This window comes from Theobroma cacao, chromosome 6 (genome assembly GCF_053813885.1).
Source record: "Theobroma cacao isolate CCN51 chromosome 6, ASM5381388v1, whole genome shotgun sequence".
Classification (NCBI taxonomy): domain Eukaryota; kingdom Viridiplantae; phylum Streptophyta; class Magnoliopsida; order Malvales; family Malvaceae; genus Theobroma; species Theobroma cacao.
In genome coordinates, this window is record NC_142644.1 from 4,114,485 (window position 1) to 4,139,994 (window position 25,510).

Genomic DNA, 25,510 nt, shown 5'->3' on the forward strand with positions numbered 1-25,510 from the left:
TACACACCACTAGCACAGGTACATCTTTGACTTATTAGACTCACTCAGAGGCAAAAGCTGTGCCGTTTGACAGTTTAGATTCTCTTTTAACCATATTTTGTACCATTCAGCATTGAAAAGACATTATATGATACTTTTGGTGTGGGAATAACTAAGTTATTCTCCTCTATTCCCATTTGTTTATCTTCAGTCTTGTTTGGTTGGAAATGGTATCATGAAATAACTATTCTTTAAAATAAGATAAAAAGTCATCTATAACTATTCCATGAGATAACTATTCCATGTAATGGAATAACTTTCAAAATTAGTAAGACTAAATTATCCCTCATATGTTTGAAAAATTACAATCTTACTTATATAAAACATTACTTTCTCTTCTTCCTCTCCTTCATTCTCTTCCAGCATTCTTCTCTTCCACGTTTTCAGCATTCACATCATCTTTGAAGATGATAATTGTTGTGAAAATTACCTAAAAATCAACAAAGATAAAATCTAAAGAAATTAAGCAAATAGAAAAACACAAGAATTTACGTGGTTCGGCCTCTTGCCTACGTCCACGAAGTGAAACTGTTCTTCTATTATTGAGAATTTAAAGTACAATAAATTGACCTTTATGATTCCCCAAAACAACCCAAGATCCCTTGCACACTCTTTCTCAATAACCTCCCAAGAACACTCACTCAAACCACTATCGCTCCACCTAGAGCAAAAGATAGAGTTACAAGATGTTTCCTCTCTAGAGCTCTCAAAGCACTACTTGCAATTCTAAAGCCTAGAAATTCACTTTTATAGTATAAAAGTCCAAAGTAGAATGTGATTAGGATTCGATGTGGAATAAAAAGTTTAAAACCATACAACTACTTAATATTGTATACAAACAAAAATCCTAATCAAATAAGATCTAGAATTCTAGTCAACCTAAAACTCAACAAATCTTCACCTTTGACTTGAATTCAAACTCCTTAAACCTCTTCCACTAGTCGCACCTAATTGCAACTTTCTAACTCCACCTACTTTCCAACACCTTAAACAACTCTCCAAGCATAAGACTTTCTAAATCATTGGCCTTTATAATTACCACGACTACACATACCATATCAAGCATGGTCCAACACTTGATTCCACAAAACGGCCAATGCACCTGTGTAGCCGTCAAGTCAATGGCACTAATTGACTTCGGAAAAGGACCTCAACGACCCTTCCAATTCACTACTGGCAAGATTTTTCGTCCTTTCACCATCGTCTACACCATGGGAACCTTTCATCACCTCCTCGGTAAATTAAATCTCACTTTGGTAGCTACCATCCCCTGTGCACTGTTCCCATCCTTTCGAGGCCTCACATTCTAGATGATACAAGTCATTATGCAAATTTCCCCTCATCAGGACCATGTCGCCTTGTGTGACTTTTACTACTCCATCACAAGCAGAACATCCATACCCTTTGGAGTCTAACAGGCTCAATGATATTAGATTCTTATGCATCTTTGAGACATAGGCCACACCACCCAAAGAGCGCATAATCCCATCAAACATTTTGATTTTCACCACTCTAAGACCCATGACCTTCACTATTGACTTATTACCCAAAGTCAAATTTCCAGCCACCCTTTCTTGAAGTAAATCAAAACAATTCTTTTGATAACATATGTGAGTAGTAAAAGTAGAATCTAAATACCAATCAGAATTTGCATCCATATTTTTTGAAATTGTAAAGACATCACAATCATCACCTTTAGCAACGAAAGCACACTCACCTTTGTTCTCATTACTTTCATCCCTTTTTGTAGGACAATCCCTTTTAATATGCCCATACCCTTTGCATTAAAAGCATTGAACATTGTTGGATCTAGACTTACCACCCTTAGATCCCTTACTAGTTGATTTCCTCCTATTAACCTCAATTACTAATACCAAGCCATTTGGATCTTTATCCCCTTCTTTACTTTTTTTTCGGGATTCACGAGACATTAACGTTGCTTGTGCTTGTTCTAATGTTATTGTATCCATCCCACATATAAGAGATTCTACAAATACCTCATAGGAGTTTGGAAGCGAAGTTAGGAACAATAGTACCTTTTCTTCTTCCTCCACCTTGACATCAACCTTCTTCAACTGATCAATGATTCCATCGAATTTATTCATATGCTTCATGAGGTCTCCATTCTCCTCCATCTTTAAGCGATACAACTTTCGCCTAAGTTGCAACTTGTTAGAAAGACTTTTCGCCAAGTAAATTTTCTCTAACTTTGCCCATAATCTTAGAGCAAAATCCTCATCAATAACATGGTTAAACACATTATCTCCAATGTAAAGCCGAATAGTGCTCACACATATTTGCTCCAACTCTATCCATTCAACATTCTTCATGTCATCTGGTTGCCCTTCCTCCTTTCCTAGTAAGGGGCGCATTAAACCTTGCTGCACAAGGAGATCTTTCATCTTTCTTTGTCATTGCGTGAAACTAGTCTTCCCATCAAACTTCTCAATTGAAAAATTCGTAGAATTAGTAACTTTCGACATCCTTGTTGAATCTTGAATTTACCGAACCCGAAGCTCTGATACCAGTTTGTTGTGAAAATTACCCAAGAATCAACAAAGATAAAATTCAGAGAAATTAAACAAATAGAAAAACATAAGAATTTACGTGGTTCGGCCTCTTACCTACGTCCATGGAGTGAAACTGTTCTTCTATTATTGAGAATTTAAAGTAAATAAATTGACTTTTATGGTTCCCCAAAACAACCCAAGATCCCTTGCACACTCTTCCTCAATAACTTCCCAAGAACACTCACTCAAACCACTCTCGCTCCACCTAGAGCAAAAGATAGAGTTACAAGATATTCCCTCTCTAGAGCTCTCAAAGCACTACTTGCAATTCTAAAGCCTAGAAATCCACTTTTATAGTATAAAAGTTCAAAGTAGAACGTGATTAGGATTCGATATGGAATAAGAAGTTTAAAACCATATAACTACTTAATATTGTATACAAACAAAAATCCTAATCAAATAAGATCTAGAATTCTAGTCAACCTAAAACTCAACAATAATCAACTCAAAATTGATAAATTGAAAGTGGGTTTTGCTCCAAAGGCTCAAAAGCTTTGATTTCCATGATCAAAATTGAGAACCCATTACTGTCATCTGTGATTGATATAATATGAAATGAGTTTTGCTTTAAAGCCTTTAAATTTTTTGTGATAAAAAACCACAAATAAAAAAGAGAAAGAGATGAAAACTTAAAGTTGGGAATCAACTTAAGGTTGATGAAAAAAATGGGTTTTGCTTAAAAGACTCAAAGTTTAAGTTTTGTGATCAAAACTAAATACCCATTTCCTCAAATTTTATTAAAAAAAAAACCAAAGCCAAAACAAGAAAATAATCAAAGCTTTTATTCTTTTGCTTTGAAATTTGAGTTTTTCTAAATTTATAGATGTATTGGAAGTGAATAAGAGAGTTGTTGGTGTTTGAAGGTGGAGGCATTTGCCACATTGAGATAGAAAGAAAACAAAGAATAGAGAGCCTAGTGAAGTGAAAAAAAAGGAGGGAAGCGTGATAAGCATAAAGATCTTAGTCGTTGGATGAAAAGGAAAGACAACAATGATTAATTCAAAGATAATTTTGTTATTTATGAAATAAATATTATTATAATAAAAGATATTTTATTATTTGGTCGTTTATTTTTTTTATTTTAAGATTTTTTTGTTAATTAAATACTATTGTAAGTTATAATAATTATTCATATCTTTTTTTATTTATTATATCAAATTATGTAAAACTATTTTATTATATTTTCACTATATTCTATTTTTATAAATAATTATTTTATTTTATTATTGTCTATTATGTAAACCAAACGTACTAATAGAATTTTAGCAATGAGGCTCCCAAGTTAGTCACTCTATTAAGCCGAATGCATGATAGTATAATTAAGTAGAGTCGAATCGATATGTCGTGAATAAAGACTCTTATTTATAAATTTAAAATTTATTCAATTTTTTATTAATATGAAATCTTTGACATTTTACAATCTAATTATACAAATTTACTCTTTTATCATGAAAGGAAAAAAACCCACATTGATACGGGTCTACTCGACTTTAATATCACTTGTTATGAATTATAAATTTAAGACAAATATCAATTCGCACTAATGTAAGATCTTGATAAATACATTATCATGTTAGAAATTCATTCGATTGAAAAACTTAAAATTAAAATTCAATTAGAAATATTAAATTTTTTAAAAAATATATTAAATTAAATATAATAAAATAAAATAAATGATCAAATCAATTAAATAGTGAAACGCATGAGTTAAATAATAAAATAAGCAAATTTCATTTGTAAAATTTCTCTCTCAGTGGGATTTGGGAAGTCAACTTTGATTTTCCTTTTTTCGCTGTTTAGGGATTGGTGAGACCAAAAAGGTATTTCATCAAATTATGTGATGTGGACACGTAAGCCACTTCGAGAGGAAAAACGAAAAGAAGGAAAACATGAAAGGAGAACTAAAGATAGAAAAGAACAAAAGGCCAAAAGCAAACAATCTAAAAATGGATTTCATAAAAGGGATAAAAGGAAAATTTAAAAAGAAAAAATATACTTTTACTTGTCTTTTAGAAAAAAAAAAATTAGGAGAAAAGGGTATATTTTGTATTTTAGAGTTTATATTTAATATATTATCAACATATAATATCTATGGACTATCACTTTATCACAAAGTATCATTTTATAAATCTGCAAAGATAAAAGCTTAAGAGTCTGTCAAAATAAACATTTTTAAAATCATAAATATTTATTTTTGAAGTTTTTTTACTTTTAAATTTATTTATTAACAAAGTGATAATGTTTGATTCGCTAGTAGTATATAAAATTTATGCACCAATAATATATTAAATATAAAACTTTATTTTTAAGGTAGGTAACCAAAATAGAATTATTGAAAAACTCTAATGATGAAAGACTTTGTGTTGAATTTTGCTTTATTTTTGTTATATGTCAAACCATGTTATAATGACAAATAATTAAGAAATGCATAGTTTTTTAACATTAATGATTAGAATGTAAATTTTGCAAGATGGGCAGCTAACATAGAAAAGTAAAATAATTTTAGTTGCCAACGGATAATTTACCCAAGAGGTGATTAGGGTTGATTGTTAGGCTTGGTTAAAGTGAGGATGAAACAATCCTACTTCCAATAAATTTGGAATATCTTAAGTATTTAGATATAAAAATATTTAAAAATTAGATATTCAAAAACCAGAATATATATACAAAGTGGACAATAGTTTCCGAATGGATGGTTATAGTAAAACATTTCATTTCATTTTATTTTATTTTCAATGGAGAAGCTATAATATCAAGTTGAAATCATTCTAGAAAAACTTATTCCAATCATATAATGTAATAATAAGTTTCAAACTCCTGTTGGAGAAATATTGCGGTAAAGCGTTTTTATCAAAGTCAATATCTTGGCTTTGTTTATAATCAGTAGACATTAGCCTCTTGGCTTATCAATACATTGTTATCCATTCTCGTCGTTCTCGACTTCTTTCCATGAATCAATGTTCAACATTGGTTCTTTATGTTCGATAGGCTCATCTTTACAAGCAACACATTCTATGTTCACGAAAAATTATATTTCTTTGAATCTTGATAATTCTTTCTTCACGAGAAATCATTTTTTTGAATCTTGATATATTTTATTTGATTTTTTAAGTTGTGGTGTATTGTAAGCTTTCGACCACACATTTGATGCACTAGTCATAGGCTTTGTGTTCAAAAGGGTTGTGGCTCTTAAACCATTCAAGCATTGTATTACTCCCATTATTTTTTCTAGAAAATAACTTGTTTTTGAGGCAAAACACTTTTGCTTAGAAGGTGGTATCAAAGTCATTCTATGAGGTGGGACAAGTTCGGTTTTAGCCATATCTCATATGGTTCCTTCTCAATGATTTCGTTGGAAACTCACTTAGGAGTATTATAGCTTTTAAAGGAAGTTGGTGTTTGTTCATCAGTGACTCATCTTCCATTAGTATATGATATTAATACTGAGCATATTTTTATCATGTTCTAAGACATACAATCCAATTACAAATATCTTACAACCATAATAAATCTCATTTAGATAAAAAGAATTATTAAAATTTTAAAAAAATATTTTTCAATGAAAATCATTCAATAAAATTAGAATTCTTACATATTTACAATTTAAATAAATCTTATTAATATTAATAATAAAATATGTTTAAAATGATAATTTAAAAATACAATGAAGAATCTCTTTGGTTTGGGTCACTAACATTAAGTTGGAAAGAATTTGTTCCATTGCAAAATAGGTAAGTATTATAGTCAAAAGAGGGAATAATATCATGAAAAAGAAAGATAGTTATATTAATATATATCAAAATAGCAAAGCATATATTGACCAAAAATCCTTTCACTAGAAAGGAAACAAAAACATTTGGCTAGAATAAATTCATATTTTTTATAAATGATTAACCAAGTTGGTTCGTATTATAACCACCCAATTGATGCCCTATCTCTTATATGTAATTTGGAATTTGGAATTTGGAATATTCCACAGTTGCTTGCGCTCCCATCCATTCGTGTATTTTATCTGTATTGGAAGTCACTTTCAGCATCATGCGCCCTTTTTCTTTGGCAAACTTGGATTTGCCAATGAATTTGGACCGTTCAGATCAGAAAATGATGAGTAGCCTGCATGCCCACTAGGCACCATTCTATGGTTGGGGTAAGACTTTGTTCATCAATGGTTATTTATAAGCCAAGTGGTCTGTTCTATTCAAGATTCTCCCTAAAGGCTACCCTACGCACCCTACTTTAGCACCCTCATTTTCTAGGGACAATCTAGGAGGACAATATGAGAGCCTTTGCCAATTAGCATATGCAGCATTCAACATCCATGGGTTCTTTTCCTTGTGTTTCACTTTTTTTGACAGGGACGATTCAAAATTTTTTTTGCATATGTTATAATTAAATTTATTTTGATTTGAAGTCTTTGACCTTATTTTTTACAAAATTATAAAAAATTAATAAATTTATTAATATCATTAATTACATAAAACTCTAATATAAATAATATAATTAATAAAAAATTTTTATACTTCAATGACGTCATCTAACACCGCTCTATTCTATACTGGTCCGCTTCTGATTTTAAACAATGATAAAGTATTGTATAATATAATATTATAAAATAATGAGAATATCTATTCTATATAGTCTTTATGTTTTTAATTAGCCCAAGAAGCTAAAACAAAAAAAAATTAAAAGTGAAGCAAACACAATATTTTTCTTATAATAAAGTATATTTTCATCAAAAAAATAAAGTAGTTTTATTGTAATAATTTCTTTTAATTTAGTATATTTTCATCAAAATAAAAATATATTTTATTATAATTTAGTAAAAATACTATTTATTATAATTTAATATATTTTCATCTAAATTAAAAGTGAAACAAAAAAAATACTATTTATTATAATAAATTATATTTTCATCAAAATAAAAATACCTTTTATTATAATTTAGTAAACTAGACAAAATTACTTATAATAATATTTTTCTGTTTTTAATCATTTAATTATTTTTATTTTCATTAAAATTTTTAAATATTAATAGTTTATTATTAAATTCTTAATATAATTTTTTTATTTTAATTTCGTTTTATTTTTAAATCTTTTAATTTTTGTTTTCATTAAAAATTTAAACATTAATAATTTACAATTAAATTATTAATATAATTTTTTATTTTTATTTTTTTTCTATTTATAAGGCTGTAATTATTTTCAATAAATAGGGACATTTTCATATAATAAATTTTTGACTCTATTAGTAATGTAATAACCAATACCATTGGGAAGTGAAAAATGGCTAAACCAAGATTTCGGGGAATAGCCTATTCCCTACTTCGAAAACCATTCAAACTAAGAAATAAAATAATAAAAGGAATAAAAGGGAATGCTTAGCTATTCTCTGTACCAAATATATGCTTTTGCCAATTAGCATACGTTGCATTCAACATTGAAGGGTTCTTTTCCTTGTACTTCACATTTTGGATAGGGACAAATTCAAGAATTTTTTGAATGATATCATAACTAAATTTACTTAGATTTGGAAGACGTGTTTGATTAAGAGGGATGAAATAATTATTTTTTTATTCTTATTTTTGAAATAAATTTATATTTAATTTAATAAAATAATTATTTTTCGAAATGACTATTTAAAAAAAAAACTTGACTTGAAAATGACTATTTCAAATTGCTGAGAACAAAAAATAAATAAATAAAAATATCTTTTTACAATTTTAAAAATTACTTTATAAAATAATACTAAACCCATTTTGTTTTCTCTCTTTCTCACTCCTTGTCTCTCGAAAGCAGCTCCATTTTTGGATCTTCCGATCACTGCCGCCCGGCTCCACCGCCATCTACTCTCTCTTGTTTGTGGCTCCGCCATCCATTCCCAATCAAGTGCGAGTTGCTACCTAAGAAGTTACACTTGGTGAAATCAAGGAGGAGATCAAGAAAACTAGGGATGAGAAGAAGGCCAAGAAAGCAAAATTGATAGCTTAAACACAGAAGACACATGGCAAGGGTAATGCTCCCAAAGGTGCTGCTCCAGAAGGGCCCCAAATTGGATGGTGGTGGTGGAAAGCACACAAGACAAAGAATGTTTTACTTCTTCTTCAAAAGATAAAAAGAAACGGAGATATTTATATATTACTTAATATATATAATATTATTTAATTATAATAAATATTATTTAATATTATTATTTGTATATAATAAATGTAATAAAAAATATTATTTAGTATTATTTAAATTTAGTGAAGAATATATATATATATATTTTAATATTAAATATTATTTTATTATAACAAAAGGTTTAATTATTTTTTAATACAAAATATTATTAAAATATAATAAAAATATATTTGTATCTCGATGAAAATATTATTTAATTATAGTAAAAGTTATTTTGATTTTATTACCTATTATTAGAGTGTTTTTATCTTTTAATAAAATAAACTCTTTAATTTTGATAAAAAAGTATTTTTATCATTTACTACTTAATACTTAATTATTCCAAAAACTATTCATGCCAACCAATCATTGTAATAAATTATAATAATAATTTTTATTTTATTTTATTTTTATGAACCAAATTATATAATAATTATTATTCTTTTATCCTATTCTTACGAAATAATTATTCTATTTCCGTTCTATTCAACAATGCAAACTAAACATACTAAGAGGTTCTTATCCCACTTTCTACAAAATTAAAAATAAAAATAATAGATTCATTAACATCATTAATTACATAAAACTCTAACATAAAAGATATAATTAACAAGAGTTTAATACTCCAGTGGTATCTTCTGACACCATTTTACTTTATGTTGATCCATCCCTATTTTTGAATAAATATAAAGTATTGTATAGTATAATATTATAAATAATGAGAATACCTATTCCATATAGTCTTATGTTCTTAATTAGCCTAAGAAGCTAAAACAATGAAATTAAAAGTGAAGCAAACACATTATTATAAATTAAAGAAAGAAATCAAACGTTAACGGTTGTAGTTGTTGATACCTTAAAACCAACCAACTCTAGCTCCATCCACTTATAATTTTTGAATACGTCTATCCTCGTCTTCATCAACATGTATAAGATCCATACATGATCTAAGGATTTTATATTTTCAAATAATGTTTAAAGACGTAATAAAGAATAATTGGAAATAGTCAAATTCGAAATTAAAATTCTATTATTTATAAAAAAAAAACATAATATCTATATTATATTGTACTAACATTTAATGTAAATATATCATAATAAATGATAATGTGATATGTTGATGTGCTATGATAATAAGATATGTCAACGTTATATCAGCATTATGTGAGTGTAAAATAATAAATGATATTTTAATTAATAATAATTAATCAAATATTAATTTAAAAAATTTATTTGATTTAAAATAAAAATATAAAAATTTAATTAAAAATAAAAAAATAAAAATTTATTTAAATAATTAAGAGATTTTTTAAAAATATTATGTAAAAAATTTAACATTTTCCTAAAGAAAAGTTTCATAGTACATGTGTTATTTATAACAACAAAAAAATTCAAAATCTCACATTTTCGAGATTTGAAGCGAAAACAGAAATAGTTGGGTTCTAAGCCTGGAGGTAACCCACCTATTGGGAGTCCTACCCATCGTACTTTGGTTTTCTAGCTTCTTAGCCTGGAGGTCACCCACCCACCCTCATGGGAGTCCTACGCAGCATACCTTGGTTTTCTGCCCCTCCTCCTCTATTAATAACGTAAGTGTCATGTTGCACTCCCCCCAACCCCACGGTCAGCAGCCCTTCCTCCCCCTAACCCTGCAGCCCTAACTCCACAAAGAGAGAAGTCAAGACTAAACCAAGTGTTGATCAATGTGCATAATTACTATGCTGTACAACCTTGCAAGTCAATGCTAAGTACAATGGGTTATTAACCCTTCGACTTGGTGTTGTTGTACTTTATGATAACGTACCATAATTTGAGTTAAAAGTCTCCAATTGACTTGTGTAACCAGTTTCTTGTCACGTTAAAATAACAATGAAGCGAAGTTGAATGAGTATAATAATTGAACTTGTAGAAGACTTGATGCACGTTGACTTAAATCCACACTCGATGCAATTTTTCTCTTGAATCGTGTTTCAGATGGGTGCAAGAAGCAGTCTCCCTAACACCCCAAAGCTCAGCCTCGGAAGACTGCAGGTGAGTCCTTTCTTAATCAAAAAACTAGTCGACCATTGACCATCATCATTCCAAATTTAGCCACCAGCAGCTCAGCCATTTAATCAACTCCAATACACAGACCAAGTCCCTGTATTCATCAATTATTCTGTTGAATGATACAAAACGAACCCTTTGTTCCACCCATAAAGGTTACAAGAGCTTACAGGTTGGCATTAAAACATTAGAAACCATGCAAAGAGGTTTACGATTAAAAGCTTCTACATCTGTGATTGTCACTCACTTACTCATTTCCTTAGAAGGTTAAGGTATCAACAAAATAGATGGCTAAAATTTTCATTCACTGCATTCCATAATTTCTACATGCAATATCTACCAGAAAAACGAAAGAAACACAACAATAACCAGCTACTATCTGGCCGAATATGCCACTGTGCCTTCATACTATATTAACAGCACATAAAATCTCACATGCTTATAACTTCAAGGGTTTCAACCCAAGAGACGCTCGGATCCTGTTGGCCTCAGCAATCTCTGGATCTGGATGGTCAGTTCCATCATCCTTCTTTTCCTTCTTTTCCCTCTTTTCCTTCTTTTCCTTCTTTTCCTTCTTTGTTTCTTCCCAAGTACTACCATCCTCTGGTTCATGCCTTCTAGGACTAGTGCTGCCACGAGCATGTCTCTTGCGGTCCCTACTCCTACTACGGCTCCTTCGTCTGCTACGATCCTTGTCTCGCCTGTCACGCTCCCTACCTTCCCTCTCTCTATCTCGCTCCCTCTCACGACCATATTCCTTCTCATCTCTCAGGCGATAACGGTCCCTATCCCTGTCTCTGTCCCTCTCCCTATCCCTCTCTCTATCTCGGCCACGTCCTCGATCTCGATCATAGTCTCTATCTTTGTCATAATCCCGATCCCTGCGAAAAGGAAAAGAAACAAAGATGAACCTCCTGAGCCTGAAAATTAGTCTATAATTTCATATTGAATAATCAAAGTTTAGAAAAATAAATACATCCCAATAAATGTGATCCAATCAGAATTTGCTGCAAACAATGAGCTGAACCTTGCCATGTTAGTTTCACAAAGATACTTCCTGGAGGTGTAAAACTTGAAATATTAGTTACACGATAACCCTCAAAACACATGTTTGTTGCATTCAGTTACAAACTCTCATGCTAGCTTTTGGAAAGCAAGAGAACAATTTCTTAATTTTAAGACCCGTTTCATGCAATAACTAAAACATCACCTTCGAGCAACCAATATTCAAAGTAGTTTAACAAAACCTATAAGAGGACACAACGAAAATTTAATCACCAGAGTAGAAACTGGACCTAATGCTAAATTGTCTGATCCATCATACTTCTCGCTGCACACTGTCAGTGCAGAGAAACCTGGCAGGATCACAAGACGTTTCTATAGGAAGCTGTTTTAGGCCATCCATGGCTTTCAATGCCATGAGGGAAACATGACATTGGAGCACTTTTGCCTACATAAATAGGAGTATGTCAAACAACAGCTTCCGCTGATCTATAATATCTATAATATATAAAAAACATACCACCGGATGCAAAACTCCTGTCCGATGAAAAAGGACCACTTTTAATTATTTCTCTAAGTTACGATTTTCATTAATTCTTGTTGACTAAATTCACAATAATAACACTATTAATTAAGGTTCGGTTTGGTAATCAACAAATAACTTGTTGAAGAAAAATCTTATCTGTGTAAAATATTTTCCTGGAAAATCTATTATTTTCTGTTGTTTGGAAAAACTCTCAAAAATATTTTCTGTTGTTTGGACAATTCTATAAAAGATATTTTCTATCACAACTCATCTCCAAAAAATTCTATATCTTCAATAATTTTCTATCACAACACCACAAAAATATTAACATTCACAATTATGCAAGACACCCAAATATTTTTTTAATATTAAAAATATTATATATGAGTAATATTTAATCTTTTTTATTTATTTATTTCTCATCATATTTTTATATTAGTTAGTTTGTTAAGTGAATAAATCATAAATTGAAAATTAAAAGAAAGAAGAGATTTTCACATGTGCAAAGTTTATTTTCTATTTTACATAAGATTGTTTCTTAAATTAATCTCAATTATTTTGTATTATATTAAAAATTGTGGTATCTTAATATCTTATAGTAATATGATTCCTATAAAATAATAGAATAAAAATATTGTTGGAAAAGGAATAATAAATAAAGAGATAAGAAAAGAAAATAATAATGCTTTTATTGCTTTATTGATTTCTGAGATCGATCTCATAAGGAAGGGAGGGCAATATTTTCCAAGTGAGATCAATCCCAAAGTTTATGAGATCGATCCCAGAGCGAAGAAAGGGTAGATGAAAAATATCTTACACCCTTTTTGAGCATGTAAGACATTATACATGGGTCATGGCAATTATTTCCGCTGATCCATAAAATAGTTTTCGCAAAAATTCTCTTCTAAATGAAGGAAATGATTAAAATACTTTTTTAAAAAAACTTTTCAACCTTACCGAATGGAGCCTAATAGTAATAAATTTATTTGATATACAGATGAAAAATAATTTCATTAAGGCTTCATTTGGTAAAATTGAAAAATTCTTTTGAAAAACTTTTTTCAAGCGTTTTACTTGTTTAAAAAGGAAAAAAATTTACTAATATAAAATATTTTATAAGTTAGTGGAAAAAATTACGTTACCCAACATAAAATATCTTATGCCCGAAAAGAGAATAAAACATTTTCCATCTACCTTCTCCTCTCTTTGAGATCAATCCCATAAGCCTTGAAAAAAATTACCGTTCCTTTCTTGTGGAATCATCCCGCAAAACAATAAAACAAGAAAACATAATTATTTTCCTTTCTTTTTCATCTTTTTATTTATTATTCTTTTTCTCAACAAAGCATCATTAATTATTTTTATTCAATTATTTCATAGGGATGATATCACTATAATTTTTTTTATTATGATACTACAATCTTTGAAATAATACAAAATAATTGAAGTCAATTAAAAAAACATTTTCTATAAAATAATAAATAGGTTTTCACATATGAAAATCTCTTTTTTTTTTTAATTATCAATTTGTAATTTTTTCACTTAACAAACTAACTATTATAGCAATATGATAAAAAATAAATAAATAAAAAGTGTTAATAAGGTACTACAATCTTTAAGATGTTGCTTTGTGAGATTGATCCCACAAGGAGGGAAGGGCAATATTTTTCAAGTGGGATCAATTCCAAAGTTTATGAGATCGATCCAAGAGAAGGAAAAGTAAATGAAAAATGTCTTACGTCCTTCTTGAGCATAAGACATTTTACGCGAATCAACGCAATTATTTCTATTGACTCACAAAATGTTTTACATTAGTAAAAATTCTCTCTTCCAAACAAGGGAAATGAAAATTTTTTTTTTTTGAAAAACCCAACTATACCAAATAGAACCTAATAGTAATAAAACTTATTTGATGTATAGATAAAAATCTAATTTCATTAAGGCTCCATTTGGTAAGGTTGAAAAGTTTTTCTGAAAAAGTTTTTCAAGCTTTTTTCTTGTTTGGAAGGGAAAAACTTTTTATAAATGTAAAATATTTTACGAGTCAACAGAAAAAATTACGTTGACTAACGTAAAATGTCTGATGCACAAGAAAAGCGCAAAAAATTTTCCATTTGCCTTCCCCTCTTTTTGAGATTGTCTCATAAACCTTAGAAATATCGCCCTCCCCTTCTTGTGGAATAGATCCCAGAAAACAATAAAACATCATTATTTTGCCTTTTTTTAATCTCTTTATATTATTCTTTTTCTAAACAAAACATCATTAATTACTTTTAATTAATTATTTCATAGGGATCAACTAAGTTAACTGAGCCAAGCAGAACACAAGCTTATATAGAGATCAAAAACAACCTTTCAAGTTTGAACTCAAAATTGAAAAACTTCAAGGCTTTAAAGTTTAGGGGTGTAAGTGAAACAGTATATTCGTCTAACAGCTCACAAAGAATCCAAGCACTGGGATTGAAAGCTGTTGTAAGTATATACAGTCTTTTAGACATATTAGACAACCTTATATTAGAATATTTTGCTATTAAAGGTTGTAGAACCTTTAATATTGGAATGTTTTTCTGTTAAAGATTCTATAACCTTAAACCCTAGTTATTTTTTTCCTACTTTGATTTAACACCAATTTAAGCCACTGTACTAGTTTGCTTTCAATGTTTTGATTTTCATTTTATTATTTCTACTTCTACACTACACCACCCAATCTAGCTTAGGGGGCCAACTTTGGCACCTTGCATCGCCAATCTAGTGACTTGAGGGTTAGTTTGACATCCAAGCTCCCATCTCTCCTAACTCTCTCCTCGTTTTCTCTCTCTAAAAAATCCCTCCTCTCCTTGAAAATTTTCAAAAACAAAACAGCTTAGTTGTCAAAAACACTCCCTATACCAATCTGAAATACTAGAAGTACCCCTGAAATAAACTCACAAACTCAAAATTGTCCAAACTTTGAAAATACATTCCATGTCCTAAACAATATGAGGGATTTTTCCAATTAAGCCTTTTTCATACATGTCAATTGACACATCAGCTTATACGTGTCGACAACTGGCATTAAATGAAAAAAGTTAATGGAGAAACTAATAGAAGGACTATTTCACTATAACATTAGAAACGCAAGGACCAACAAGTGACTTTCTAAGCTATAGGGATCAAAATGTTATGTGACCCAAACTTTAAGGATCATGGATGTATTTTATTTTTTTTTCAAAAGTAAAAGTACTTCATCATAAAAGAAATGACAGGGCTCCAAAAAGGTTTTCACTCCCTTCCATTTTGATACCCTAACCTAGTAGGATCCTAATGAATAGTGCAAGAAGTTGATAAATAGAGGACAAACAAAAAAAAATCGGTGAAATATACCTGTATCTATGACTGCCATGTCTTCTATCTCTTTCTCTCTCCCTTGCAGGACTTCGGGCTCGATGGTAGTCCTATCAAAAAATAAGAATTCTATCAATGAACAAAAAATCACAGCAACATTAAATAAAACAGTAGTCCATCTACAAGGAAAAAAATACTACAAACCCTTTCATGAGCGGGCTCATCTTCTAAACCATCTTGCTCATTCTCCTCTTTCTCTTCCTCTTCCTCAAAATCATCTTCCAACACACTTTTTCTTGGATCCAATGCACCGAGTGATTCAAGAGTCCATCTGTCAAATCACAAGCAGGTGCAATAACTTAGTCTTAATCTGGTTGTTGATGTGGACGCTCTCTTTTTACTTCTAGAAGCAAAAAAGAAATAACAAGTTTGGAGACAAAACTAAAATACTTTTGAATAAATAATAATTAAAAATCAAAATGCATGAATTCAGTTTATGTGGAACAATTATGTTTGAATGTATGTTAGATTTCAAGTATTTGCTCATTTTAATCAAAAATGGTTATGCAACTTTTGAGGAAGCAAAAGCAAATATTAGAAAACAAGTAGCAAAAGCAAAAATTAAAGGATGCATCTTCAAAGAAAGTTACATATTCGATACCACAAATACTATTAAATTTAGCTAATTCAAATTTATAACATCAAGCAAATTACCAAAAAAATTTATATATAACTACCAGAAAAAACCTCACCTTTTCTTAATACGCGGCAGAGCAATATCACAAGAATAATCTCTAGTCAGAAGCTCATCAATAACCTCATCCACATGTGTCAAGCTAAAATCTGATTCATCCATGATAGACAATTAATGGCACCAATAAAAATAAATCTATCCAAACATTAACCCCCAAAAAGAAAACAAACAAAAAAAGGAAAAAAGAAAAACTTTACTTCCATCAGGCGATTTCTGCCTTAATTTTCGATAATCGTTGTATAATGGCTCTAAATAACGATAAACATCGATATCAGTCCCCGTAAGACGCAGATAAAATGCTCCCAAAATCCTCACATATCTGTAATTCGTTTACCAAAAAAATTAAATCGAATTATTTTGTTTTAGTTTATTTTAGGTGAAAATGAAAGAAAAAGAAAAGAAAAAAGAGAACGAGAAGGCAAGTTTCTTACTTGTAGTCATCGTTTTTAATGAATTCGACGACAATGTCTTTCTCGGGTTGAATTTGGAGCATTTTCATGACGAGGCACATGAAAGGAGTGGGTTTTCGATTGCCACCGTAAGTGCCACCGATATGGTCGAGCTCCATGGCCTTGTCAACCAGCGTCTCCGCCGTCAACCCGAAACACTGCTCCTTCCAGTAGGTGTTCTGGTATATCTTGGAGCGAACTATCTTCTCCACCAGGTTCTGTGGGTTCGTTCCCCTTATGCTCTTGGCAGCAGGGTCTGTACGGTTCGCCATTGCCGCTTCGGATTAAGCAGATCCTTTGCTTGATTTGATCGATTAAAGATAAAGGAGAAGAGGAAGAGGGAAAATGTAAGAACCCTAGATCTTCCAAATTATTCAAACAAGAAAGATAAACATTCGCAGATGCAGCAATCTCCTTCATACAATCTTCGCAAGGAAGCAAGCTAAAAACCACTCCAAGAAAAAAAGAGTCTTTGGCTCCCAACAACACATAATCCAATAATGTGAAGCTAGAATCTATCTAATCCCTTCAAAATCACCAATGATTACCACCCATTAAAACTAAATCTAACACCTTTTGGAAGGATTAAAAACACCCAGATAAAAAATAACACATAAATACAAAATAAATCAATTCCAGATTCAATTCGGCAAAGAATATTTATTTTCAGAACACTTGTTGCAGAAGAAAGAAACATGAATGCTAAAGAATACAAACAAAACTAAAATTAAATTAGAATTACTGAATTAAAATTACCTGATTTAATGGATTAATAGAGAGATAGTAAAATATTTTTTTTTTGGAGAGAGAGAGAGGTGGGTGATACGGACAGGATAGTTTTGGAAGTATTTATACAGTTTTAAGAGTGAAGGAGACCTTGCACCCGAGAAGAAGAAAGTGAGGAAACTGGATGCAGAAGGAAGGGAGAAGAGAAGAACAGAAGAAAAGAGGAAGGGGAAGGAAAGAGGGAGCCGGCGGACAGGAGACAGGAGAAAGGGTAGGGTCGGTTGGAGAAAAAAAGCGCAAAAAATGAAGAAAGAGAGAAACGGGTTGGCTTTTAGGGTTATGTTAAGATTTTATCGGAATACCAAAACTACGTCGTTTTATTGGACAAGAAAAACGAAGAGGTGGGTCGAATCCACCCAAGCCCAACTGGGATCAGCTTTATGCTTAGCAGATTTGGGCCAAACCCAACAACAATTGAGGTATTTCATAGCCCACTGTTTTACCTTGTAATTATTTATTTTACCAGACCATGCGCACGGGCTGCTGTCTACCACTTTTTTTCTATCTTTTTACCTCTCTTTTTCTTTTCTTTTTCTTTTTTTTTCTATGCCCTCCACGTGCCAATCAGTTTTTTTCTTTCTCTTTCCATTTTTTTTTATGCTAAACACGTGGCTACAGAAGGAAGCCCTTTTGGGGCTTCCTTTTAAGTATGTTATATATTATGAACATCAGCCCCAGACCAACGCTCGACAGAATTTTAGTATAAATATAAAGATATAAACAAAATATCTATCTATAGCATAAATGAAAATTATTTCTAAATACGGTTTTATAGTGACACGTGTTCAGCTGATTTGGTGTGTCTTGTACTTTTTTTCCAGTTCTCTTTGCATTGGGACGGACAGTCATGTGCCCATTTTCATAACATCCAACTTATATATATTTTTTCAATTATGCTTTTAAGATTTACCAGCCTTCACAACTTTTAAATTGTTAACAAATACTTATTTTTATGTTTTATTATTTTAAAAATGTTAAAAAAATACTCATCCTACGATGCTTACAAGTTAAAATTTTCTTTAAAATTTTCCCCTTATGAGAATTCATGTCTTTAAAAAAAAAAATTTAAAAATACTATTAAAATTTTAAAAATGACTTAATTCTCAATTTTACGTCAAAACTTTTGGGTTTTTTTATCAATTTAGAACCAAACATTTCAATTGTAACAATCAAAGGTCAAACATTTTCAATTTCTTACCGTTAAGAGCTAAGGTGAAAGGTGTTTAATACATGTAGGATACATGCATAGCATGGATGCTGGCTTGGATTTTTGCCTTTGACATGGCAGGTGAATTGGACTTTTGGCAAACGACGTCATTTTGTCTAAGCAAAAACAACTTTGTTTCTCCCTATTTGATTACCCCTATCGATAAAAATTTTCTACAATTTCATTTTTTCACTATTTTAGTTTTCCCACCATCGACCCAAATTACCTACACTTTGCCTCCTTTCCTCTCCAATCTACCTCTCTCTGGTTGTTTTCCTTCTTCATCATCTCACCGTTTGGCTAGGTATTTGTCGTCATCAGCTTATCAAGCGTCGTTTATTTGTGGGTTCTTATTGTCGTTTGCTAAACAACTTTTTCATCAAAATAATTATATTTTTTAACATGACGTGTAATAGCTAAATTTTTAAAATGACGTGTAACAATTATATTTTTCAACATAACATGTAACAATTAAATCTTTAACATGGTGCATCAACATAGCGTGTAACAACTAAATTTTCAACATGGTGTATAATAACTTAATTTTTAACATGGTGTATAATAATTACATTTCAACATGACGTGTAATAATTATTTCTAATATGACGTGTAACAATCAAATTTTAAAATATGACGTGCAACACTACATTTTTAACATGGTGTTAACAACATTTTTTCACAAAAGGTAACAATAACATTTCCTAATATGCCGTGTAATAAATATTTAGAAAATAGTGTGTAATAACATCATTTTTCTGACATACTGTGGAATAACTTTTTTGACTATGACATTTAACAACACATTATACAGGTTTGGCCTCTCACATATTTGCATATTTTAAGAAAAAGTTCACAAACACCCAAAAATCATACAAATCTTGGTACATCAACACTTCGAACAAATCCTTAGCAACATTTCATGCAAATCACTAATAAGTTACTATCTAATGAAAATGGCTAACACTTCATATACAAATCATCCACTCAATTGATAAGTTTAACTATAAAATGATGTGCTTCATTGAATTGTTGGCTCAATCAAGAGGTAGCCTAAGGCTTGTGGGGTATGGAAACTTTGACATCCTGTTGGTGTTGCTCATAGAAACAACGCTGGAACATGTCTTTAATGAATTCGATCAAAATGGTGATTAACATTTGTCTTACATGCTTCAGACACGAGTTAACACATTCCACAATGCTTGATATCATGTATTGGTTTCGCCTTATCGATGATCATGCACGTGTTCATCTTTGAGGAGAGGAGAGTTAGATTGGAGAGGAGATGAAGCAGAATGGGTGAAATTGGGGGAAAATTAAGTGTAGGATTTAAATCAAAATGACGTTGTTTGTATAACATGCCAAGTCAACTACCCTGTCATCAACTCATGCGATTTTCTGTCGCATATGATACATGCTCTATCTACTTGTCAACTTAACCCTTAATTGTAAAAAATCGAAAACATTTGATCATTGACTGTTACAATTGAAATGTTTGGCCTTTAGTTGAAAAAGTACTTAAACGTTTAGCTCCAATTCGAACATCTAACCTTTTAAAAATAGTTGCTTAAAAGTTTTGAAAATAGTTACCTAAATGCCTTTAAAAATTGGTTAATCGAAATTATTGCTTAGAGGTTTTGAAATGATTACTTGATTTTGAAAATTTTTACATAAAGGTTTAAAAATACTTACCTAAAGGCTTTAGAAAGGGTTGCTTGGAGATTTTAAAATGATTACCTAAGGACATGCTTGGTTGGGGAGAATGGAATAGTCATTCCTCCCATATTTTTATTCTTGAGATAAAGTTGCATTTGGTTCAATGAAATGATTATTCTTTGGAATAACCATTCCAAGAGAAGCCTGAAATGGTTATTCCAAATTATTGGGAATAGGAAAAGAAGTAGGTTAAACAAATATGCCCTTTTACAATTTAAAAAATTACTTTATAAAAAAATACTAAACTTGTTTTTTTTCTCTCTTCCTCACTCCTTCTCTCTCTAAAGCATAGAAGACACAAATTTTTTACTTCATTTTCAAAAAAAAAGAAATGAAAATATTTAAATATTATTTAACTATAATAAATATTATAAGCATATTATTTCATATTATTATTTCAATATTATAAATGTAATAAAGAATATTATTTAGTATTATTTAAATTTAATGCAGAATATATTTTATCTTTTAATATTAAATATTATTTAATTATAATAAAAGGTTTAATTATCTTCTAATAAAAAATATTATTAAATTATAATAAAAATATGTTTGTATTTTGAGGAAAATATTATTTAATTATAGTAAAAGTTATTTTGATTTTATTACTTAGAATATTTTTATCTTTTAACAAAATAAATTCTTTAATTTTAATAAAGAGTTTTTTTTCTCATCATAATATTTTTGTTTTTTAATTAAATTTTTTTTAAATTTTAATAAAGGATATTTTTATCATTTACCCATTATTCCTTAACTATTCTAAAAATTATTTTTACCAACCAAATAATGAGATAAATAATAATAGCAATTTTTATCCTATTCCATTCTCATGAATCAATTTACATAATATTTATTGTTCTTTTATTCTATTCATTTGGAATGATTATTCTACTCTTATTCTAATCTTTTTCGTGAACAAAATATGCTATAAAAGTTTTAAAAATTGTTATTAGGAAGTTGTGAAAATTGTTATATAAAGATTTATAATGATTATTGGGAGGTTTAAAAAATTGCAATAGAAGATTTGATGATTATACTAAAAAGATTTGAAAATTTTAAAAATATTATCTAAAAGTTTTAAAAATTATACAGGAAATTTTGAAGATGTAATTGGATCTTGTTTGCATAAGTAGTTGATGGCTCTGATGGTACTTGTGATGGCAGGGAGCATGAATGGAAAGTGATCCACCATCAGCTGTTGATACAGTGTTTCTGATAGAAGCAAATGATCCTTTATTGTCCTTTTGCAGAAAGCTAATTAATGATCTTCTTTTAGTAAAATGACAATTGGAGTATAACCGAGGAGGTTGATACTTTTTTCTATGCTCTCTGCACATGGAACAATGTAAAGTTGGCATAGTTTAGGCCCCATTTGGAGCCACCACTCATCGCATAATCCAACCATCATCACATAAAATGTATGATCAAAGCCTTATATATATTGACATAACCGAGATGGTAACGGGTCTGATAATTACTTTTTAGTCACAATTTTTTGTAAAATTTTGAATTCGTTATTAAACATATATCACTTCTAATAGAATTAATAGAATTTATCTTCAATTTTTGAATTAAAATACCATATTGGAAATTTTCTTATTTCTCCGACTAATAGTTCATGTACAAATCTCATCTGATCATGCCTCAAAATATTGCAACATTTACTTGTATATATTTATCTAAGATGGAATTCCACATACGATGAGAAGAGCAGGGATAAAGTCTATATATATATATATATATATATATATATATAACAAACAAAAGCATGGGTTATCAAGGCACAAGTATTTGCCATTACTGACAGTTATTTTCACCTTGCCAACTCCACACTATGTCTCTAAGGGCTGGCCTCATGTCTTCCTCGCAAAACCTGTTGTACTCGAGAGTGTCACCGGCGGACTTGGAGAACTCCACCACCGCTACCTCGGGCGCTACCTCGAAAACCTCCGCCGTCACGGCTAGTTTTCCTTTCCTTCCCTCGGCTTTCCCTTGCATTTTAACCTTGAATTCCTTCATAGTCAACACCCTGAAATTCAACTTCTTTGCCATGGATTCAAGCCTTGCCATGATCGCTGAAGCTGAACATTTGGATGTAAATAGAGAAGCTGGCTTCGTTTTGCTCTCGAACAAGTTTGACAAGTCAAATCCTGATGACATCGATGATATTAATTCAAACGCGTTGTAGAAAGGTGGTGATGATTTCGTCGTTGCCATTTCCAGCACTCCACTGCTCTCAATGTCACGCTTGTCGCCAATTTCTGCCGATGACTCTTCAGTTGAAACTACAACAGGCTTTGTAAAACCCTTTCGGAACCAGGGGTTTCGCATTATTCCTGGAATTGTAATCCTCTTTTCAGGGTCAGCAACAAGTAGCTTCGAAATTAATCTCCTTGCATCGTTTGAAATCCAGGGTGGGAACTCATATTCTGCCTTGAAAACTTTCCTGTACATCTTCATAACATTTTCAGCTTGGAAAGGCAAATACCCTGTCAGCAAAACAAACAGAATAACCCCACAAGACCAAATGTCAGCTTTGGCTCCATCATAACCTTTCTTCCTCAAAACCTCTGGCGCAACGTAAGCAGGAGTGCCACATTGCGTGTGCAGCAAGCCATCGTTTCGGAGCTGTTCTGGCAAAGCAGAGAGGCCAAAATCAGTGACTTTCAAGTTCTCATTCTCGTCCAATAGCAAATTCTCTGGCTTCAAATCACGATGGAACACGCCACGACTGTGACAAAAGTCTACAGCACTAACCAATTGCTGAAAGTATTTCCTTGCTGAATCCTCCTTTAACTTTCCCTTAGCTACCTTAGCAAACAATTCACCTCCTTTAACATATTCCATTACGAAAAAGATTCTTGCTTTGGTTGCCATGACTTCTTTTAGCTCAACAACATTTGGGTGACGCACCAACCTCATGATCGCAATTTCTCGCTTTATCTGCTCCATGAAACCTTCTTTCTTGACTTGGTCTTTGTTGGTAACTTTGATAGCTACACTTTCTTGAGTTGAAATGTTTTTCCCATAATAGACCTTGGCAAAGGTGCCTTGGCCTAAAACCCTCCCCATCTCGTACTTTCTAAAGATGATATTCCTCGTTCCATTCTTCTTGCTGATGCGTTGGTTCTCAGCTTGCTCTTCCATGTCTCAAGTAAGCTTCTTCCTAATCAGGCAAAGGAAACATTTTTCTGACCATAAAGAAAGGTCATTTGGTTCACTAAAATAAGTGGGATTTCCCAGGGAAGTAAAAGGAGATACGGCCAGAAAGAGTTTGGGATTTGTGGTGCATAATCACAAGGACGGTAAGGGTGAAATAGAGGAAAATTGGTGGGGAAAAGCATGATGTTTGGAAGGGAAGAAAACGGGGGAGAGAGTGAGAGAAAGAGAGCGGTAGTTGATTGTCCTGTATCCGCTGGAGGACATGGTATTGTTTTGGGGGAGAGTGGACTCTGGAAAAAAAGGCAAATCACACAGACTGGAAATATCTGAGAATTTAATAATCGGAAAATCCTGCCAATAGGAGAAGGGACACGTAAAATATTTGTGGGGTAAAGTAATTTATGACTTTTCTGGTCGGCATTCCAAGCAGTGAAGCTTCCTCCTGTGTAGAGCCGTATTAGCCAAATCAGTACCCAAATCTCAAAGATTTTGGCACAATCTTAGATGCATCAGAGCTGGAAAAAGGGCACAGTGATTCTGGCTGTGGTTGATGAAGTGGGTGAGCTTGGGCTCACAATTAACTTGTGAATCTGGGTGGATCGGTGGCAATCTGGTGACAGTTTTTGCTATCAACGTGGTGCCTGTTTTTCTTGATTAAAGCTCACACCATGGTTTCCAAGGCCCCAAAGAGAGAAAGAGGTAGCTGAGACGCAACTTACAAAGGGTCCAATGGCTTTTCGAGGCAACCGTAGCTACCCCACCGCACTAGAGGTTAACTAGTCTGTTATATTGTATAATGTCATATTTAATAATAAGTCTAAGAGTGCATTTTCCTTTTTAGGACTAATAAATGTAATACAAGAAAACGACTGTGTTTTTTTTTTTCTCCTAGGATTCCAAAATGATAGAACTTTTAATAGTAATTAGTTAATGCACCACACCATTCTCCTATATCTTAAGATTATTAGAATATGGACATTAGGTGTAAACTTAATGAGCAATTGCTTTGTATTCTTGTTTAATAAACGGACAAAAAAACTCTTCAGCACATAATTGGAACTATGCTATTTTATTGGCCCAAGAGTCATGGTTTGCTTTCCATGTTACAGTTGAAGATGACAATTTTTTCGCAGCTAAAAAGGATGTTACATTAATGTCGTAATATGTTATAGTCTAAGAAATTTTATATTATAAAATTGTATCTATTTATAAAAAAATCTAAATTATGTATAATTACATATACAAATGCTTCAACTAACAATATTATAGTATTAAATCGAACCGGATACTGTAATCTAATTAAGTAATAATATTATATCTTCCTTTTCGTTGATTATGTCCTCCTTTTAGTGGTGACATGATTAATTATGTGAAAAACATTTTGCATCCCATCTATCAAACCTAAATTATATCTAGACTAAATTAAGTATATTTTATTATGATTTAATCTCTCATATTAATATTAAACAATGAATTTTATTAATTCAATTATTTTTTTTTTTGCAATAACACATAGTCAACAAAAGAAATAAATGATTAATGTTTGGAAGCCAGAGCAATCCCCACCCTCTGCTTACCTCAATTTTTGCAGGGTTAAGTGTCAAATCCCAAATCTTATCAACTTACCTATTAGGATTCTCGGTTCTTAGCTTTTAAAAGAAAAAAGAGAGAGATGAGTAACTAAAATTTGATATCAGAAGGTTACTTATTATTTTTATTTAGGAGAAGGTGAACAGAAAATCATAACCTAGATGTACTTAATTTGTTGCAATA

General features: G+C 31.1%; 1 protein-coding gene and 1 pseudogene across 2 annotated transcripts; both read right to left on the reverse strand.

Moving 5' to 3' along the window:
* Positions 1-11,001: 11,001 nt before the first annotated feature.
* Positions 11,002-17,921, reverse strand: LOC18595425 (PRP38 family protein). 2 transcript variants are annotated; one of them, XM_007023360.3, is made up of 7 exons: positions 17,626-17,921; positions 16,852-17,164; positions 16,618-16,739; positions 16,419-16,509; positions 15,871-15,997; positions 15,706-15,776; positions 11,002-11,695 (listed from the first exon to the last, which is right to left on the reverse strand). In XM_007023360.3, the coding sequence occupies exons 2-7, from the start codon at positions 17,139-17,141 to the stop codon at positions 11,254-11,256; spliced, it is 1,143 nt and encodes a 380-aa protein (XP_007023422.1). In that variant the 5' UTR covers positions 17,142-17,164; positions 17,626-17,921; the 3' UTR covers positions 11,002-11,253. The 2 variants fall into 2 exon arrangements, with proteins under 2 accessions (XP_007023422.1, XP_007023423.1); XM_007023361.3 differs by having other exon boundaries at positions 16,852-17,169.
* Positions 17,922-22,215: 4,294 nt separating this feature from the next.
* Positions 22,216-24,482, reverse strand: LOC18595426 (CBL-interacting serine/threonine-protein kinase 25 pseudogene; annotated as a pseudogene).
* Between the last annotated feature and the right edge of the window lie 1,028 nt (positions 24,483-25,510).

What these genes read in the sequence shown, in the direction of transcription:
- LOC18595425 (XM_007023360.3), bottom strand. Translation starts at nt 17,141, where the DNA reads ATGGCGAACCGTACAGACCCTGCTGCCAAGAGCATAAGGGGAACGAAC. An exon ending in CTGCCGCGTATTAAGAAAAG is followed by an intron (nt 15,998 to 16,418) that starts GTGAGGTTTTTT and finishes GTGATTTGACAG; the next exon opens with ATGGACTCTTGAATCACTCG. An exon ending in ATGAGCCCGCTCATGAAAGG is followed by an intron (nt 15,777 to 15,870) that starts GTTTGTAGTATT and finishes ATTTTTTGATAG; the next exon opens with GACTACCATCGAGCCCGAAG.